Source organism: Propithecus coquereli, unplaced genomic scaffold, assembly GCF_000956105.1.
Source record: "Propithecus coquereli isolate 6110/MARCELLA unplaced genomic scaffold, Pcoq_1.0 Scaffold66, whole genome shotgun sequence".
Lineage (NCBI taxonomy): Eukaryota > Metazoa > Chordata > Mammalia > Primates > Indriidae > Propithecus > Propithecus coquereli.
The window spans coordinates 3,690,364-3,702,883 of NW_012152618.1; the positions used below are offsets into that span (position 1 = coordinate 3,690,364).

The following is a 12,520-nucleotide window of genomic DNA, read 5'->3' on the forward strand; positions in this document are numbered from 1 at the left end:
AGTGAGACTCTGTCTCAGGAAAAAAAAAAAAAGGAGCCTATTAAGTATACGAAGAAGACACAATCACCTAAGTATAGCTCGCTTTTATTACATTGTTTTTTTTAATTGACAATAATTTTACATATTCATGGATACATAATAGTGTTTCAATATATATAATGCATAATGATCAGATCAGGGTAATTAACATATTCATCACCTCAAACATTTATCATTTCTCTGTGTTGAGAATTTTCAATGTCCTCCTTCTAGTTATTTGAAACTGTATATTATTGTTAACTATCATCATCCTTTTTATTACATCCTTAATATATGTCAGGTGCTTCAGTTTTCACACCAGCCCTGAAATATTGGTGCTACTAGTACCCCATTTCACAGCCAAGAAAACTGAGGCCCAGAGTTGTTATGTGATGAAGTAAGGGTACAAACCCAGAACCTTGTGTATTGTCAAAACTACAGTGCCCCACCTGCAAAGGAGGAAGTGTCTGGACAACACTTCGCCACAGTTCAGAGGATGCCAGCCTAAAGAGAAACACCATTTGCAATGAATTCTCTACACAGCCAAGTGGCCATTTATGTCCACAGCAACATAAATATATTCTCAATTATGCATAAATGTAAATATAATGCAAATATGTGCACTTTTCTTTAGCAAAATTATTTCACTGAATTTTACTAAAGAAGATACAGATGTGCATAATCATGTTAATTTACACATGATAATATACGTTAAGACCATAAGAAAGCTTTTAGGGAAACTCCCACTCAGTCAGAAGTTCCTCCCAGGCAAGGGCTGAGGGTCTTCTTGTTCATCACTGGATACACCTGCTATCTGGATCACAGGAGGCATTGGTCAAAGTGAAGGATGGACTTGATCTACTTTGAACAGCTATCACCTATTTCAATACAGGGCCCAAATCAATATCATAGTAACAGATTCAGGTGAGACAGCCATGCTTCACCCATGAATATACCCAAAAGAATTGAGAGTAGGGTCTTGAAGAGGGATTTGTACATCCATGTTAATAGCAGCTTATTTGCAATTGCCGAGATATGGAAGCAACCTAAATGTCCATCGACAGATGAATGGACAAAGAAAACGTGGTATATACCTAAAATAGAATACTATTCAGCCTTAAAAAGAAAGGAAATCCTGACACATGCTACAACATGGATGAAGCTTGAGGACATGATGCAAAGAGACATAAGCCAGCCAAAAAAGACAGAATGCTGTATTCTACTCATATAAGGTACCTAAAGTAGTCAAATTCATAGAAACAGAAAGTAGAATGGTGGTCACCAGGAGTTTGGAGGAGGGAGAATGGGGAGTTGTTTAATGGGTATAGAGTTTCCACTTCACAAGATGAAAAAGTTGTGGAGAGGAATGGTGATGATGGTTGCAGAAGAATGTGAATATACTTAATAGTAATGTAGTGTATACTTAAAAATGGTTAAGATGGTAAATTTTATGTTATGTGTATTTGATAGAAAGATACACATTTGTATGTATGTGTACATATATTTGTATAAACATATAGTTCTACCATTTAAAAAATTTTTTTTAATTTTTCAATGCAAAATTTTCTCCAAATCCAGCTTCAATCACTATAGAGCCTTCAGGGCCAATAAGTTTTGGTGCCATTGGATCTAGTGTGCTAGAGGAGTTCATGTCCTTCAAGACAACAGAAGCAATATTAAATATATCTGTCTTAACAGTAAGTGTTAAATGGAAAAACTAATTTAGATTCTGATTTAATTTTTAAAAAGAATATATTTTGCATTAGACATATACCTAAAATAAAGTGACTCAGGCTGAAAGTAAAAGGTTGGGCAAAAATATTCCCAATATATACAATATATGAGAAAAACCACAAAACTCTGATGAAAGAAATCAAAGAAGATATAAATAAATGGAGAGATATTCCATGTTCGTGGATAGGAAGACTCAATACTGTTAAGATGTCAGCTCTTCCCAACTTGATCTATAGATTCAAAGTAATCCTAATCAAAATCCCCGCAAGTTATCTTGTGGATATTAACAAAATGATTTTAATGTTCATATGGAAAGGCAAAAGACGCAGAATAGCCAATAAAATATTGAAGAAGAAGAACAAAGTTGGAAGACTGACACTACGCAATTGCAAGACTTACTACAAAGCTACAGTAATTAAGACAGTGTGGTGCTGATGAAAGAATAGACATGTAGATCAGTGGGACAGAATAGAGAGCCCAGAAATAGACCCACATAAATATAGTCAACTAATCTTTGTCAAAGGAGCAAAGACAATATAATGGGGTAAAGACAGTCTTCAACAACTACCACTGGAACAATTGGACATCCACATGCAAAAAAATGAATCTAGACACAGACCTTTCACATTTCACAAAGATTAACTCAAAATGAATCAGACATAAATGTAAAAGACAAAACTATTAAATATAAAACTTCTAGAAGATAACGTAGGAGAAAATATAGGTGATCTTGGGTTTGACGAGTATTTAGATAGAACAGCAAAAGCACAATCCATGAAAGAAAAAATTGACAGACTAGACTTCATTAAAATTAAAAACTTTCACGAAAAACACTGTTAAGGAAATGAAAAGACAAGCCACAGACTTGGAGAAAATCTTTGCAAAACACATATCTGATAAAAGACTTGGATCCGAAATATACAAAGAACTTTTTTTTTTTTTTTGAGACGGAGTCTCACTCTGTTGCCCTGGCTAGAGTGCCGTGGCTTCAGCCTAGCTCACAGCAACCTCAAACTCCTGGGCTCAAGCGATCCTACTGCCTCAGCCTCCCGAGTAGCTGGGACTACAGGCATGTGCCACCATGCCCAGCTAATTTTTTCTATATATATATTTTTAGTTGTCCAGATAATTTCTTTCTATTTTTAGTAGAGATGGAGTCTCGCTCTTGCTCAGGCTGGTCTTGAACTCCTGACCTTGAGCGATCCACCCGCCTCGGCCTCCCAGAGTGCTAGGATTACAAGCGTGAGCCACCGCGCCCGACCTGCAAAGAACTCTTAAAACACATTGATGAGAAAACAAACAACTACATTAAAAAATGGGCAAAAGACACCTCACCAAAGATGATATACAAATGGTAAATAAACGTATGAAAACACATTCAACATCTTATGTCACCGGAGAATTGCAAATTAAAATGATGAGATACCACTACACACCTATTAGTATGGCTAAAATCCAAAAAACCTGACAATATCAAGCAAAGGTGATTAGAATGAGCAAGTCTAGAACTGAAATCAGATAAAAGGAGAAGTCTTTGGATTAAATCAGAGAGTAGAATATGAGTAGTAGAACAAGAAGATGAAGGGTGCATTTGAAAAAGAAAAGGAGCTCTTCTATTCATGGGGGTGTTCTGGTCAGGGGAGTTGTGGGCATCAAATGCCCTGAAAATTTCTGATAAACTTCCTCACATCTATTTGTCAAATATCCTTCCTGTCCTACCAGAAAGTAGACAAATGAATTATGGAATAATAAGCCCCTGTATGTATATCTTAGTTGGTTTGTGCATCTATAACAGAATACACAGACTGGGTAATTTATGATGAACAGAAATTTATTAGCTCACAGTTCTAGAGGCTGGGAAATCCAAGATCGAAGGGCTGCATCTGTCAAGGGCCTTCTTGCTGTGTCACCCCATGGCAGAAGGCAAAAGGACAAGGAGAGGGCAAGGGAAAGGCAAAAGGGGCTGAACTCACCTTTTATAAGGAGCCCACTCCAGTGATCATGGCAATAATCTATGAGGGCACAGCCCTCATGCTCTAGTCACCTTTCGTCAGGCCTCACCTCCTGACACTGTTGCATTGCTGTCAGCTTTCCAACATGTGCTTTTGGGGGGACACTTTCAAACCTTGGCAATATATAATGGCATCTGTTATATCATTTAGCCACAAACTAGCCAATGTTGTTATTCCCATTTACAGGAGTGAAAGCATCTTGTCCAGGGTGGTAAACTTGCGAAATGACTGAATTATGGCTTTATTTGTGGAAAATTGGGAAATATCAAAACTGAGAGCCAGAGAGACAGATAGGACTTATCTGTTGAAAGAGTTTGGTCAAGTCAAGGCCCAGGGTGGGTCTGGGTCAATCACATTCTAAACAAGCCAAGGAAGGGCTTTGCTGTTTCTGTGCTGAAGGCCATATAAGAACAACCCTTACTTAGGCCAGGCACGATGGCTCACACCTATAATCCTAGCACTCTGGGAGGCCGAAGCGGGCAGATCGTTTGAGCTCAGGAGTTTGAAACCAGCCTGAGCAAGAGCGAGACCCCGCCTCTACTAAAAATAGAAAGAAATTAATCGGACAACTAAAAATATATAGAAAAAATTAGCCGGGCGTGGTGGCGCATGCCTGTAGTCCCAGCTACTCGGGAGGCTGAGGCAGAAGGATTGCTTGAGCCCAGAGTGTGAGGTTGCTGTGAGCTAGGATGACGCCACGGCACTCTAGCCGCCCGGGCAACACAGTGAGGCTCTGTCTCAAAACAAAAAAGAACAACCCTTACTTAGATTAACTTGGTAACATTAAAACTCTTTTAAGCATCTTAGATTTACTTCCCAAAGTGCAATCAAATTTTGATGTGAAAAAAAAAAAAAAAAACCTTTGCGTTGATGGTAGTAAACAGTGGCTAATTCACTAGAATGGACATTTGACTTCAGAATTCAGAGAAGGACTCTCTGTTGTGCTCTACTTTTATTCACACAGATCTCCCACTCTTCCCCTCTCTGGATTCCACCTTCAGGTATAATCTTCTCCACTCTTGAATTGATGTTATCTGTGGCCTTGGACCCACCCCTTGGGCAGAAGCCTCTCCCCACGCAGGCCATGTACCCACGATTGAGAATTTCCTATATTGATCTGGAACAGTGCAAAGTAGTTACTGGGATCCACTGAAAGCCATAACATGGAAGTATCTAGAGATTGCCCTTAGGAGCTGATGTGCTGGTCTCGAATACTTCCCAATGTTAGAAGAAAAAAAAGTCACAAGGATTCACCCTGCAGTGTTTGCCAAGAATTTAGAGATGAGATATATGAGATATATACCTGTAGTGCACACAGGTTCCTGTTAGGGTTACCCATCATATGACTTCTCCTAGAGCGTGCACCACATTTGACCTTGTAAGAGATACCATTGCACTGTACTGGCTGCAACCTGGCTGTGCTGTTAACTACAATCCTATTTTGTTTTCTTGGGTTAGAGGGAAGAATGGTAAAACCAACAAAGATGTTTTTAATTGATTCCAAGTAGTATTGTTAAATAGACAAGGATTGCTGAGAAATAAGTGTGGGTCTCTCTACTTTAGATGCAAAGGATAAATGCAGTGGGTGTCACAGCCAGAATAATAATTGTGTCATCTGTCTTATCATGGAATGTGACTATAGTAATTGCAACATTTTCACCCATCATTGAAGCTTGTAATTATAGTGCAACTAACAGGATCATGTGCTAACTTGGGCTGTTTTAATCACCTCTTTTACTGTGAAATGTAATGGTAAAATTCCACAGTTGTTCCCAGGCTACCCATTCTTTCAACATCTCTTATCTTGTAACTCAAGCAGTTCAACACTAAGGAGGGCAGGCGGAGAGACGCTGTGGGCATTTTATCACAGCAGACTTGAGGGAAAGCCGACTTCAGGCTTGATGAGAAAGCATAAACAGTAAGGGAGTTTTCAATTTTCTACTAGAATAAAAGTTTCTCTTTGAAAGCAAATTGTCTATTTTATGTTTCAAACATGGCAGATGTCTGTGGGATCTGGCAACATCTGCAACCCATATTTTATACATGTTGAGGGAAACCTGCAACCATAAAAATCAATCTAAGGCTGATTAAGAACCGCATCCCCCCTCAGTCCAAAGAGCAGGTTTAGGTTCATTAATGCCTGGATACTAAGCCATGTGTCAGAATGCCACCTTTCATGGGAGGACTCGTTAAGGCAGTCATTACCTATATTTATCATTTCAGATCGCATTACAATAAACTTCAGATACTTTTGTATTTCAGTTATACAGGACTTTGGACACTATGTGAAATGAGGGGCTGGTTAAGAAGGGAAACTCCCTTGATTATTTTGCTGTGAGATGATTTACACTCTGTTAGACACAGCTGCACACAATGGACCATGCTTTACAGTGCTGCCTTTCTATAATCCTGAGTGATCTAGGAAATTAATACTGCATGGAACCAATCCAGATCCACACTTTTGGTCTTAAACTGGACACTGATTACTCAGCACTAATACCAGCTTCCTTACGTGTGCATTCCTGTGGTGCAGGTGCGCAGACAGACTCAGCCAGCCAGAGGAGTACAGTTACAACTGAGCAAACGCAACTGTGATCTTAAAACAACAAAAGGAGGCAATCTAAGAACAAAATTTCAAGAAATTTTCTTGAAAGAAAAATTGTGGCATCAAGTACAGTGTCCTAGATTAGACCTGCTTAGAACTGGCACAGCCAGACATTAACAGCGTAATTGCTGGGGTGCTGCGGCACTAGGCTGTAAGGGAAGAAGATGCTCTGCTGTACAGAGAACGTGAGCACAGCCCGATCTCTCCTCCACTGGGCCATCCCTCAAAGCCCCAACGTTTTTAGGGCCCCCTCTTCCGATGTCATGGCCCTAATGTACTGGTTGACAGAGCAGCTGCCCGAGGAGGTGCCCCCTTTTGAGGGTGTCTTCAGAGAATTAAACGAGTCCAATCCACCCACGACGGATGTTGATAACACCTGCACAAGTCAACTGATGAAGGGGAAGGCAGCCGTCACGATAATTCAGCAAGCCAGCTGCTGACTGGCTGGATTGTATGCGTGGGTAGAAGCGGATTAATGGGCCACAGCTGAGAGGCAGGAGAATCTTGGAGGCCACAGTGGCAGTGTCCATCCCAGCACTTCTTAGGGCTGGGGAAGAGGGAGTGAGTCCCCACTGAGGACACTTACTGTCCCTAGATGAAGTGAAATGACCTAAGAAACTTCAGGTGCAAGACTTGTCTTCTGGTTGTGTGAGTTCCCAGGTAGTTGGTCTACAAGGGTCTCTCCTCTTGTGTGCTGGCCAGACAGATGAGAATGTTCCAGTGCATTTGAGAATCACAGTGCTCATACCAATTAACAAGGCAGCCGCTGTAGCATAGTGGCTAGGTGTAGATTCTGTATGGGGTATGGATTCTGTATAGAGTGTAGATTCTATATAGATTCTCTATAGAGTATAGAGTCTATATAGATTCTGTATAGAGTCTATATAGAGTGTATATTCTGTACAGATTCTGTACAGAGTATAGAGTCTGTATAGATTCTGTATAGAGTGTAGATTCTATTTAGATTCTGCATAGAATATAGAGTCTGTATAGATTCTCCATAGAGTGTAGATGTAGATTCTATATAGATTCCATATGGAGTATAGATTCTACACAGTCCATATAAAATATAGATTATAGAGTATAGATTCTGTATAGTATGGACTACTTAGCTTCAAATTCTGGCTTCTTCTCTTAGTGGATGTGTGACCTTCTTAACCTTTGTACCTCAGTTTCCTCATCTGTAAAGTGGCCTTAAGAATAGTACTTATCATGAATACTTGAAAATTGCTAAGAGAGTATATTTTACATGTTTTCACCACAAAAAAATAAGTATGTGAGGTAATGGATGTGTTAATTAGCTCAATTTAGCTATTCCACAATGTAGACATTCATCAAAACAGCATGTTGTACACCATAAATTCAATTTTTATTTGTCAATTATAAATAAATAAGAATAGTACTTACCAGAAGAATTCAATGAAGTCATACATCTGATGTATTTAGTGCAGTGCCTGGCACATAATAAGCCCTTAATAAATGTTAGCTACTGTTTTTTGTTACGATTTTATACAGCCACCTCCTGAACTTATTTAATCTCTCTGCCACAAAAGATGCCAGAAAATTGTGTTTCTGGGCCCAGAAGGCCAGGGTCTGCCCTCTGGAGAAAGGGGGCAGGTGTACCAAGGAGAATGCCACCATGTGGGAGTGGACGTCTTGTCAGACACCCCGTCTCCTTGCCTCTCGTTATAGAGCCGCAGTAGTGCACAACTGCTCTTTTGTGACGTTTCAGTGCCTGCCGATCATTATGGTAACGTCATCCTTGTTGAGTCTTCTTGATCAGATCTTCTAGACAGCGGAAACCTTGTCTTGTTCTTTTCCCTGCATCCTCTCAATTAGCTAAAAAGTAGCTACTCAGTAAATATTTCCTGAATGAGATAATAAGGTTTATAGAGAATTCAGAATAAACTGGAGCATGTCCCCCCCCCCAAAAAAAAAACAAAAAAAAGAAGTAGATGAGAAAATGAAAACTAGAAAACTGCAGAAAGCTGATAGTCAGGCAAGACATCCTGAAATGAAGCTCCTGGAAGAGCTCACTGAAGTCAGGGACCGGGACCCGGCAGACCCAGGAGGATGATGGTGCTTAGAGGAGGAAGGTGGGCAACCCTCGGTGTGTGCTGGCCTGGGCAGCAGCGAAGGCCACTTCCCAGATGAATTCAGATGCTGTCCTAACACGGTGGCCACAGGCAGACCCAGCAGCCTCTACATCACTGGACATGGTGAGAAGCCGGGAGTGGAGACAAAGAAGGTCATGACTGAGGCAGCTGGGGACAGCAGTTGGCTTTCGTTCAGAAGGTGGCAGCAAACACGCCATATGCAGGGCCCAGTCCTCCAAGCCCCACACCCACGTGCTGCAGCACTCACTGTGTGATTCCCGTTCTCCATGTGCCCGTCACAGCTCTGTGGGCCTTGGAGCCCGCTTCCTGCTCCTGTGCTCTGGTCCCTTGTGATGGCTTCACAGGTCCCCTGCAGGCTTGGTCTTCCCCTGGGCCTCCACCCACCTGGGAAATAACTATGTGTGTGTCCTGTAGACCACTGCACACTTCAAACACTCCCAGTCAACTCAACGTACATTTATTTAAGATCTAAAATACTGACCATGGTGCTGTTAAATGTAGAGTCATAGACTATGTAGAGTAAAATGATTCTTGGAGAAATCTAACTGTCCTGAATTTTACAGATGAGGAAAGTGAAGCTCAAGCTTAGGGATGGAGGTAGAACTAGAAGCCCGATGTTCACTGGTTACCTCTTTCTCCATTCCACACTCCCAACAAATGTAGGCTTTGTCGGGATCTAGATGGACTTATCGCTCAACTTCAAGTTGATTTATTTGAGGAAAAAAACGCATTCTATCTCTCTGCTGGAATTATTTCTAGCCATTGCTAAAGCAGTTGGGTCTGGGCCGGAAATCAGAAGAACCACCCTTGTCAAATGTTGAAAGATGAGCCCATTTTTAAAACCCAAAAGGAAATGTGTGTGGCTTGTATGGCTGGAGGCTTTGAAACATTTTTTTTTATTCATTTGTGGAGTGTTTTTATCATTCTGGAGAAGATTTAGACATTGAATGTACTAAAAGGATTTCGTTTGACTGCTATGTACTTACCCCTGCCTGTAAGCCTCTAATAAGCACTTGCAGGCGGAACAGCCTAATTGGCAGGATGAGTTAATGCACAGGCCATTCATTTGCCAAGCGCATGACACAGACCGCGAGTGAAATAAGCTGGTAACTTCATCTCCCGCTCAGCGAATGCTTCTCGCACCCCGCCCTCTGCCACCCAGCTCTTCCTCTGGACTTGAGCTTGCAGACAATTTCTCGCACCACTGCTGTGCACCAGCAGGCTTAAGATAAGCCTGGAAAGAAGTGGAGGGGGAAGAACTTTCTGGTCAGGAGCAATTCTCTGCAGGAGAGTGGCCACCCCACATGAAAACATGTGTGCATATAAAACAGGGCTAAATATACGTTCTGCTGAGGAGGATGAAGTCTCTATCGTGGCCGTGAGAGTGGATTGCAGGAAAACAACTAATATTAATAATAAGTATGATCACATTGGCTTGGCCAGGGGTTGCATTCTGCTTTTTCCTTCCAGAAATGGTTTAGAAGAGTCATTGTGAGGCTACTGTCCTGGAGCCTCTTCTCACCCAACTGAGAGTTCCAGGAGGTCATCTGGTCCTTCCTGCTGGACCTCAGTCCTTGCCAGATGCTGGCCTGGTGTGGCCATGCTGCCTTGAAGGCATGCTTCAAACCTGTCTCTTGGGTTTGCACAAACCCCATCTCTCCGGCCTAGGCATGGCCTTGTCATTGGCTGTGTACACAGTATAGCCTGTCCTTGGGGTTGTCCCCTCCTTTCATGGACATCTCTCCACTGGCCCCACTCCATGATGTGGCCTTTAATCAGGTGCCTGTGCTCTGTGTCCCCCCAGGTCTCCCAGGCAGCCGCGGACCTCCTGGCGTACTGTGAAGCCCACGTGCGGGAAGACCCTCTCATCATTCCAGTGCCTGCATCAGAAAACCCCTTTCGAGAGAAGAAGTTCTTTTGTACCATTCTCTAACTCCATTTGTGGTGAAAATGTCTCCTTTTCCATCCACAAAAATTCCCTGTAGAGAACCGTGCATGCTCTAAGCCCCAGGGAGCGCTACCCACACCCATCTCTGCCTAACCCGTGGTGGCCGGGGCTTGTCCCGTTTTCTCACTTGTTTTCTTTGTGGCATTCGTTCATTTTTTTTCTTTTCATTTTCGTGTTATTTTCATTATTGGCAAAGAAAATAGACATTTGTATAGCCAAATAACAAATATGCCATGTAAAAATAAGTATGGATGTAAGGGTTTAAAAATTTTAAACATCAATTCCCAGGCTTAAATGTATCACGTTAATACATTTCACGGGATAACTTACCACAAAGAAGAACCCAAATATCCCCCATTTAATTCAGTATCAAATTAGAGCATTTTGACCAACTGAAATGTGCAGGTAAAGTTTCCATCTTCCTGGAGGAAGCAGCTGTGGAAGTTTTCACTTTCCTGCATTTTCCTCATCCAGTTAAAAAGGAAACAACCCACAGGATTGGAGTGGTTTTCTGAACATGTGTCTTCCCGGGGCCATGTGACCCAGGCCCCAGTGGTCCTTGTTGACCCCTTTGGAGGTGGTCCTTCCACAAACGTAGGTGTTGGGCGGCCACTGTAGTAAACTTGGCCATAAACGTGCACTGATGTGTATGTGTTGCAGCCAGACCTGCGGTGCCATCTCCCTTTCCAAAGGCCACTTCCTCCTGCTGTCTCCTCTTCTGGCTCTTAGTAGTCCTAACGTGGGCTGCATGCATAAGGGCCTGTTCCGGACACAGCACTGGTCCCTCCGGGGTTTTACCCGGGCAGCCCCTTCCCTGCAGGAGTGAGTTGTAGTGGCAGCGGCTCACTGTGTGCCACCGCCGACCTGAGCACTGATGTGTATTAAGGTATTTAATCCTCCAACAATAGATACCATTAGTGCATGTCTGTTTTCGAGCAAGGGGAGACCGAGGCACGGAGAGATGATGTGGTTTGCCCAAGGTTACAGACAGTAAGCAGGGAAACTGGGACTTGAGTGCAGGCAGTCTGGCCCTCGAGCCCTCCCTGAACCCCTGAGCTGTGCTACCCGTTTGCAGGTAGGGAGACCCGCAAACAATCTTAACTGAACACTGTGACGGGAACATCTTTGTTGTACTGGCCCGAGGTCTGCTCACGGCACACTTCTCTTCCCACCTTGGCCAGGAGGAGGCCTGTGGAGCCTGTCTTCTGGCAGTTTGTGGAAAATGATATGTGGATGCCCCAGAGGGGAGGCTAGACATCCATGAATTAGCTCTTGGATTGTCTGAGATCACCCTGCAGGCCATGCCTAAACCAAACTCACACCGCCCCCAATGTAAGAGGAGAATGAGCCGTGGGGGCAGAGAGCTCTTTGTCTGTAAGTTTGTTCTATGCCTGTATTTGGAAACTGCCTCTCTCCCTGGTTCTGACAGAGCCTTGCTGTATGATACAGGGCAGGCCATTGTGTGCCTGAAATGTTCTAACCTACAAATTGGGGATAATGGCAATTACTCCTCCTGCCTCTCTGTCTGGGAGGAAAAAGGGAGACGCTACCTAGATGAAAGCTCTGATTATCATTTAAAACAAATAAATGTACTAACTGCCACCCTCTAATATAGGGAAGAATGCATGAGTTCAAAGATTCTGCAGTTCAGGTGGATGAATAGAATGAAATTGGCTGCAAAGAGGCAAATATAATTTCAGATCGATGAATGACTTGCCACCCTCACAAATGGCTTTAGCACATTTTCATTCCTTGCTTCTTTTGTTGAAACCTGTCCTTAGTTTCGTTAAAGCTCACCAATAATGCCGGTGTTGTTAGGAAGCTGTTGCTCAAACTATAGCAGAACTGTCTGTTGGATGTGATGCTAACACTTCAGATCCTTCTATCGTTTGGTTTAGGACCAGGATCTCTTTATTCCATGGTCCATGTCACCGTCATTAAGCTGATAAACAAAGCACAATCCCTAAAAGCACATCAGAGAGGCCAAGGAGGTGGGGCAGCACAGAGAGTGCAAGATCAGGTCCAGAAAAAAGGGCTTTGAGTCTCGCACCAAACCTTCTCTCTGTCTTTGCTGTTCCTGCCCCTG

At 42.6% G+C, this 12,520-nt stretch overlaps 1 protein-coding gene across 1 annotated transcript in view; it reads left to right on the forward strand.

Annotated features, from left to right (window-relative positions):
* The window catches only part of GNG4 (guanine nucleotide binding protein (G protein), gamma 4), a 28,272-nt gene extending 17,509 nt beyond the window's left edge, over positions 1 to 10,763 (forward strand). Inside the window, exon 3 of the mRNA XM_012660185.1 lies at positions 10,291 to 10,763. Within this exon, the coding sequence (XP_012515639.1) occupies positions 10,291 to 10,419 (129 nt within the window). The 3' untranslated portion in view covers positions 10,420 to 10,763. The remainder of the gene's footprint in view (positions 1 to 10,290) is intronic.
* The last annotated feature ends 1,757 nt before the right edge of the window (positions 10,764 to 12,520 follow it).